Source organism: Plasmodium fragile (genome assembly GCF_000956335.1).
Source record: "Plasmodium fragile strain nilgiri unplaced genomic scaffold supercont1.98, whole genome shotgun sequence".
NCBI lineage: Eukaryota > Apicomplexa > Aconoidasida > Haemosporida > Plasmodiidae > Plasmodium > Plasmodium fragile.
In genome coordinates, this window is record NW_012192678.1 from 17,006 (window position 1) to 25,251 (window position 8,246).

Genomic DNA, 8,246 nt, shown 5'->3' on the forward strand with positions numbered 1-8,246 from the left:
GAAGCGGTGAAGAGGTTGAAGCGGTGAAGAGGTGAAGTGATGACGTGGTGACGCGGCGGCACTAACCTCGTTGACGACGCATGGGGGGCACTCCGAGTCCGCATCCGTGTTTAGCTAAGACGAGAAAAAAAAAAAAAAAAGACACCAATGGGGAGCGATGAATGACGAGCGATGAGTGATATTTTATATGCATAACAAAACTTATGAACAGTCATACATCAATTTGTGGACCAACCAGGTCAAACGATTCGACCAGTCGGTGTTTCCGACCCACGCGCAGTACCTTCACAAAGTGTACAATGCTCACTGGCGGAAGGGATACATCCGCAAAATAAATTTTAACCGTCAGGTAGAATTCGCCCCATCCTATTTCGTTCACTTCGTACGGGGGCTGCGTGTAGACTGCGACGAACGGGGGTGAAGCGGTAGGGTGAAGCGGTAGGGTGAAGCGGTAGGGTGAAGCGGTAGGATGAAGCGGTGAGACGAAGCAGTCAGCCGAGCAGAGGGGTGGGGGTGCGCGAGCCCAAGGCTACCAACCTCGCTTGGGGTAAATGAAGGAAGGGTCCAACTCAAAAACGACTTTCTGCACGAACAGCGACAGGTCCGAATAGTTAGGGCACCGCAATAGGCACGTCCACTTATGTGTCATATTTCCAAACTTGCGTTTCTCCTGTGGGGGAAGGGGGTGAAGTGCACAGACGACACGGTTGAAGCGAGGCGGTGCGGTGAGGACGATACGGCTCTGAGGGGAACTCCCTCCAGGGGACATATACCTGCTGGGAGAGTAAGAAGGCGTAGGTGCCAACCACCACGGGTTTCACCAGCTTGACATTTTGCATGCGGTTCTCCACTGCGTGTAAGGGGTAAGCAGACGGGGTGAGTGGAGGCGGTACGTGGAGGCGGTACGTGGAGACGGTTTAACACAGAAGGGGCATCCGTCGAGAGGGGCACCACGTGTACACATAAGCAAGTACGCGCATACACCTACTTATGTACCCATGCAAGTATGTAGAGGCACAGGGCGATTTGCTTCCCCTGCGGACCCGCTCGGCGCACTCACTTTTTGCGCGGAAAGGGCATTCCCATGGGTGGGCACCTCATCAGGGGGAGAAGCGGCCAAAAAAAAAAAAAAAAAATAATAAAATACACAACGGGTCCAAGCAAAAGAAGGAATTATCAAACGAACGCGTAACGAGCTGTTCAGGAAAAAAAGAAAAAAAAGCGACGCCTCCTGCAAGGGCAACATCTTAAAGGGTTCTTTTCCTTTATAGAGGAGAAGAAAATGATCGGGGATGGCTGTGGCGGAATTGGCTGAGGCTAAAACGGAAAGGCGCCAGATGGGTTGATAAAGGCAATGTACCGCTGAGCAGCAACCCGTTTTGACTGCCTAAATGGGTAACGAGAAAAAAAAAAAAAAAAAAAAAAGCAGAATACTTTCGTAGCAATTGCTCCAAGGTTGAAATATTACCCACCCGTTCATAGCTACAAATGGGAGAGTGTTGAGAGAGCCTATCCGAATTGTTTCTTTTTCTTTTTTTTTTTTTTTTTTTTTTTTTTTTTGTGCTTCTTTTAAATGACTCCCCAGACGAAATGCCAAATCGGAGGAAGAAGAAACGGGCGGGCAGGCGAAGGGGAAGCGGCAGGTCCATCGCAGCTGGGGTGGTAGTTCTGCTGATGATGCTGTTGCTGGGTGCCGTGTGTGTGGGTGAGCGCGACGTATTAGGCAAACGCTGCAGACCAATTGCTTGCACCACCTGTGAGACAAAGCAGCCACGCTTCTTCCTTCGCCCCCCTGTGAGGTCACCAAAAAGGAGAAAATTTTCCCCCCCCCAAAAAAAAAAAAAAAACACCCTGAATGCATTCGAAAGGAGTGTCGACAAAGTAACAGGAAATTTTCTTCACGACAGAGACCTCTTTATAGAAGTGGACAGAAAACAAAAAATGATTGAGGAAATAGAAAAAATGCATCACCTCCAGTATGAACATGTTCAAAAGTACATCCAGGCCTTAAGCGAAAATGACGTGTATGAAGAAATTATAAATCACAAAATTCACCTGTACAAGAAAGGGAACGAAACGGAGAAACTGAACAAGTTGGTGAAAATTCAAGACTTTCTAAACCCATACATTATAAACCAAAGGAAGAAGAAAGCCAAGGAAAAAGTAGAATACATGATTGCTTGCATTCTTAAAGGAGAAAATATTGACCAAATAATACATGACATGTTCAGAAAGAAACTCATTGATGTGTACGTCCTCACGTTCATTGATGATAAGGTGATGGAGGCGCACGCCAAGTTGTTTCGGGGGCGTGCTGGCAGCGTTAGCGGCATTAGCAGCGAAGGCCGCGTTAGCGGCGTTGGCGGGGGTAGCAGCGATGAGGGCGTCCAGGGGCAGGCAAAGCGGGCCGAGCCCGGCGGAGAGGACCAAATGAGCATGACGGAGAAAATCCTGAGGATGCTCAAGGACCGCATTGTGGCACAGCAAAAGCTGCAAGTGAAAGGCACCTTCGACTTCACCAGGATAGTTTTCCTCTCGACCACCCTAGACATGAGTGAAGATAGGCAACCCATAATCAAGTCTGTCATTAGGACCATAGAGCAGCTGGAAGAATTTGAGCTGTACTTGCTAGACGCACTGGACTATGCGGAGACAAATGAAAAAATGAAGCAATACATCCCCCACTTGGAGCTTCTACTAACCACATGTAAAAAAATGAACCCCATATTTAACCAGCTCCTAAACAAACAAACCGAAAACGTTCGCTTCTTCCCGGATAAGATTGATATGTCACAGTTTAAGGAATTGTAAAGTGAAAGAACTTTCTTGTGTGAGGAGTTGTGCTTGGCTTTGTCGTGCTTCCCGTGTGCATCGTTGTCACGAGGGGGGGCCAAATTCGTGGGTTGTTTTTTCTTTTAAGAAGCCAAATGGGTAGCTCTCATTCTTCGTAGTGTCCTTCAATTCGACACAGCTTTCTCCATTATCGCTTCACGCGATTGGATCTCCCCCACACAAATGGTTATGTTTTTTTTTTTTTTTTTTTTTGTCCTTTTTTCGCTTATGCTATGTTGGCCGTTTGGCCATCCCGCTGTGCAGGGCAGTTGCCCATTCACTGTTGCTTTATTTATTTTATTTTTTTTTTTGTTCGTTTGCTCCTTTTAAACACAAACAATGTAACATTTTTAAGCAGAATGTGCCTCTGTAAGGGGACACCCCCAACATCCCCTCCTTGTACGTTGTTTTCCAAATGCAATGTGTTGTATAAAACCGCGTCCGACCGCAAGAACAAATGTGCCGATGCGTATGAACAGCCTTTAAATGCAAACCAATGTGGCCATACGTTCACGCGAAATAATCATATAACACATGAGTGGCAGGAAAAATATTTATATGGGTTTACTCTGGGAGTGGGAAACTCTTTCTGAATAAAGTTGAGCTAGCCAAATATTTCCTCTTTTTTTTTTTTTTTTTTTTGTTTTTTTTCCATTTTTTACCTGAACAGGTCAGGTAAGGAAAATAACAACGCTTCTCTCCCTCGCGGGGGAAAAGAAGTATACACATGAAAAATTCACGCGTAAAGGGGGTAAACCACTTGTGGGGATGCGTTGTTATTATATACCTACCTCCACCAACCACTGTACCGCGAGCTACATATTCCCCAGCCCAACCCCTTCGTAGATTATACACAAATTCACCCAGCGGGGAAAAGTGCATGTGCACAAGGGGAAGGGCGCGGTGAACAACTTGTGACGAATTGTTGCAAAAGTTGCTTCAAAGTTGCTACGAAATTGTGGCAAAAACTTGCCACATATTGTATGTAGCATGTATCATCACTGCATGGGTGGAGCAGGCAGATGGGGACGCGCAGGCCGGAACAAACACGACGTGTACACGTGCGTACGTACATGCGGGGCCGCAAAAAAAAAAAAAAAAAAAAATATATATGCCGCCCACGCGCTCGTTTCCCTTTTGTGCATTTTTTATATGTTCATTTTTTTGGGGGAGGGGGGAAGAGTGGTTCCCTTTGATATAAAAACAACAGGAGAGGAAAAAAAAAAAAAATTCATCCAAAATTGCCAAGCGACAAGCGCAAGCGCAACGAAAGTGCAAAGGGACAAATGATTTACCAATTTGTCACCAAATTTTCGCCAATATTTTCACCCAAATCGCAAAATCACCCAGGGGGAAAGAGGCACAAAACACGCGAGGGAAAAAAAAAAAAAAATTAAAACGCGAAAATTGAGAAAAGCGAGGGAAAAAAAAAAAAAAAAAAAACGCCAGCTTGAAGGGAATGCAAAATTGAGAGAAAAACAGAATGGCATGAGAAAACATGTGCATGAAGTTGGAGTGAACCCTTTTTTTTTTTTTTTGTTTTTTTGTGCATGGTTTCGCTATATATCCCATCGCGCTGGGATCTGATGAATACAAAAATAGGCGCGCATGACAACCCTACTTTGTCACGTGCTTAACTGGGTCAATCCCGCCGTTAGAGTAAACTGCGCTATACGTGCATCCTATACTTTTCCTTTTTGTTTCTCTGCGTCCAATCACGCACTGTGGAGGGAGATATAGACCCTTCTCCCACCCCTACCCCCCCTACATATACACACACCCTGTGTTTTTCCACGTGGCCGAGCTGTATATGGGTTTGGGTCACTCCGCATGAAGCCCCCCCCCCCACCTGTTGCCTTTTGAGATTTGTCACCATGGGAATATTCAGATCAGAGGTAAGCGCGCGAGGGTGATTGGTGAGAGAATACTTGGCAAGGGAAAACCTACACGTTCCGCTGCGCCGTCTACGCCGCGTACCGCTCTATTGCCGCCTCATCACCGCTTCACGACCTCCTTGCCACTCCGCAGACGATGAAGCACGGGACGCTAGTCCTGCCCTCGGACCGGGCCAGGGAGTACCTAGACTGCCTGGGGAAGAACGTGGACATACAGTTCATTGACATGAACGAGAAGACGATGAAGAGGCAATACAAAAAATACATTCAGAGGATTGATGACATGGAAAGGATTCTGCGTTTCTTAGAAGAAAATATAAAAAAATTACCAAATGTAAAAATAAAAAAAAGTAAAATCGACTCCTTTTTAGAACACGATAATGTATATGAATTGGATCAAGTGGAAGAATCATTAAATCGTTTGTATGTTCAATTTGTTCGTTTTTGTAACAACAACAAGGACCTTGTTGATGAGAGAAACAATGCAGTAGAAGAGAAACACGTAATACTCACTGCTATAAATCAGTTGAATCCAGGTGGGACGAAAAATGGAAATATTGGTAATAGACTTGCAGAGAGTTCCCTTCCCTACGACGAGGTGAATGATGAAAGTGTCTCTTTACAAACGAATATGATGAAGGACGGAATGAACATGATGATGTTTACAAACATATCTGGGGTCATAAAGACAAAGGACCAGGAAAGTTTCAGTAGGACCATCTTTAGGGCCTTGAGAGGGAATACCTACACCTACTTCCAAAGCATAGACGAGAGTGCAGATGGTGCGAGAGGGGGAGGAGGGGATGAGAATGGAGATGAGGGAGGAGCGGGAGCATCTTCCTGCATGAACAACGCGAATGATGATGATGATGTGGTAGATGGAGGGAATGAAATGAACAATGGTAAAGGAATGAAAAATGAACCGAAAAGTGTTTTCGTGGTTTATTGTCAGGGATCTTCTCAGAGCAACATATATAATAAAATATTAAAAATTTGTAAAGCGTATGATGTGAAGACATATGATTGGCCAAAAACGTATGAACAAGGCAGGCAAAGATTGAAGGAGTTGAAGGAAATTATCACTGATAAGGAAAAGGCATTGAAGGCATATGAAGAATATTTTATAAATGAAATTTTCGTTTTGATTAATGTTGTTGAGCCGAATAAAAACAGTCTCATAGAAGAATGGAAATTATTTTGTAAAAAGGAAAGATATATATATAATAGTTTAAATTGTTTTGAAGGAAGTGATATAACATTGCGGTGTGATTGTTGGTTCAGTGCAAATGATGAGGAGAAAATTAGACACATGTTAATTACAAAATCTTCTAACGATTTAGTGTCCGCGTTATTGCTGTCAGATAAGGTCCTCACTCCAAACATTTCCCCTCCTACATATATTAAAACAAATATTTTTACAAAATCGTATCAGTCGATGGTGGATACGTATGGCATTCCTCGTTATGGTGAAATAAATCCTGCCATTTCTACCATCATCACTTTTCCTTTTCTCTTTGGTATTATGTATGGGGATGTGGGACATGGAGTTTGTATTTTCCTGTTTGCCCTTTTCCTAATCATGATTAACGGTCGTGTAAAGAATAAAAGTCAGAACGAGATGGTAAGTATGTTGCTAGATGGAAGGTATATGATACTGCTAATGGGTTTTTTTGCCATTTACGCAGGATTTTTATATAACGATTTTTTTTCTATGCCGCTCAATTTGTTCACTTCCATGTTTGAAGTTGATAAGCAAGTGGACTCAGTCCTTTATTACAAGAGGAAGCAGGTCATGAATGAAACGACTGGACAGATGGAAGATGCAGATCCTTATGTGTTCGGTTTTGATGCAAAATGGTTAGGAGCAGAAAATGAGTTGACTTATATAAATTCTTTTAAAATGAAATTTTCCATCATTATCGGGTTTTTACATATGACTTTTGGTGTCCTCATGAAAGGATTGAATGCATTACATTATAGAAGGAAAATGGATTTCTTTTTTGAATTTTTACCTCAACTGTTGATGATGCTCTCCATTATTGGGTACCTGGTGTTTTTAATTATTTATAAATGGGTGACTCCCATTGGCTATGGAGGTTATCACAAGCAGGGTATCATCAACACCATTATTAATATGTATTTGTTGAAGGACTTAACGCCGCAGAATCAGTTTTATGCTCACCAGGGATTGGTACAGGCGTTTCTTATTGCCGTTTTTGTTTTGTGTATTCCTCTCATGTTTGTTTGTAAGCCTGCCATTCGAACGTACCACATCATGAAGGAGAAGAAGAAGAAGGGTAAAGGGGGAGCGGGAGGGGGAGAAGCACCAGGTAGTTACTACCCTCACCACGAGGAGAAGGAGATGACACACACATTTAACCATTTGATGGGCGGCGGAGGCACTTCCTCCTCTCCCTCCTTGCATAAGAGAAGTCCTAATATGGGCTTCCCACATGGGGGTAACACTAACAACCGTGAAGATGACTACCTCTCCCCCAGAAGACGCAACAAGCCAACAGACGACGAGATGGAAGCTCACCTCCTGAGCCCTTCATCCCCTGAGGACCCCCATGGCATGGAAGCCGAGTCCTTTGGCGCAGGTTCTGCGGGAGCGGACCACCATGAAGAGAACATATCTGAAATATGGATCGAGCAGTTAATTGAAACTATTGAGTTTATATTGGGTCTAATCAGTAACACAGCTTCGTACCTGCGATTGTGGGCCTTGTCCCTAGCACACCAGCAGTTGTCCTCCGTCTTTTTCGAGCAAACTATTCTGAACTCACTCAAGAAGGATAGCTTCATGTCAGTACTTATTAACCTTATTGTGTTTTCGCAACTCTTCTCCATCCTTACCATCGCCGTCATCCTCTGCATGGACACACTCGAGTGCTTCCTCCACTCCCTGCGGCTCCAGTGGGTCGAATTTCAAAACAAGTTTTACAAGGGCGACGGCATTCCCTTCCGCCCCTTCAACATTAAGAAAGTGCTCTCGGATAATGACTAATGTGGGGGCAATTATAACTGAGCACATGGACGGCCTGCGCCCCGTTTACTCTCTTTCTCGCCGCATCCCCCCTTGGCGAGAGCAATTTTTCTTTTCATTTGCACCGTCCGTTCGTGCGCACAGAGGGGGGCTGCCTTACACACACGATATACGCACCCAGCCTGTGCTCACACGTTTATGCTTTATTGTATTTATTATTTTTTTTTTTTCCATTTTTTTTTTTTCCATTTTATTTATTTTTTTGTTGCCAAAGTTACATCCAAGTTGTGATCTGCTTTACATCCCACCCCCCCCATTTACAGACACATGTGAACGAAATTGTTTTTTTTGCTAACCATTTTTTTTCTTTTTTTTTTTTCGGGGGAACGTGTTACGTTTTCTCCACAAACATGTCTGGTGGGCATATTAAAAGGTCTTTTTTTTTTTTTTATTTGGAACGAGATGAAGAGGTGGAGGGAGGACGAGAGCAAATTTGCTTCGTTTGGGTAGCTATTTTTTTTTTTTTTTTTTTT

The 8,246-nt window shown here is 43.8% G+C and overlaps 3 protein-coding genes across 3 annotated transcripts in view; 2 read left to right on the forward strand and 1 right to left on the reverse strand.

Moving 5' to 3' along the window:
• AK88_05161 (uncharacterized protein) overlaps positions 1–839 on the reverse strand; it is a gene marked incomplete at both ends in the record, with an annotated part of 2,511 nt that extends 1,672 nt beyond the window's left edge. The window contains 4 exons of the mRNA XM_012482763.1: positions 67–114; positions 284–402; positions 538–670; positions 774–839. Of these exons, the coding sequence (XP_012338186.1) occupies positions 67–114; positions 284–402; positions 538–670; positions 774–839 (366 nt within the window). The remainder of the gene's footprint in view (positions 1–66; positions 115–283; positions 403–537; positions 671–773) is intronic.
• Positions 840–1,941: 1,102 nt separating this feature from the next.
• Positions 1,942–2,811, forward strand: AK88_05162 (uncharacterized protein; the record flags this gene model as incomplete). Its single annotated transcript, XM_012482764.1, has 1 exon — positions 1,942–2,811. One exon carries the CDS (start codon positions 1,942–1,944, stop codon positions 2,809–2,811), a length of 870 nt encoding a protein of 289 aa, XP_012338187.1.
• Positions 2,812–4,706: 1,895 nt separating this feature from the next.
• AK88_05163 (uncharacterized protein) lies at positions 4,707–7,734 on the forward strand (the record flags this gene model as incomplete). The annotated part of the gene is made up of 2 exons (XM_012482765.1): positions 4,707–4,727; positions 4,861–7,734. The coding sequence occupies 2 exons, from the start codon at positions 4,707–4,709 to the stop codon at positions 7,732–7,734; spliced, it is 2,895 nt and encodes a 964-aa protein (XP_012338188.1).
• Positions 7,735–8,246: the final 512 nt, after the last annotated feature.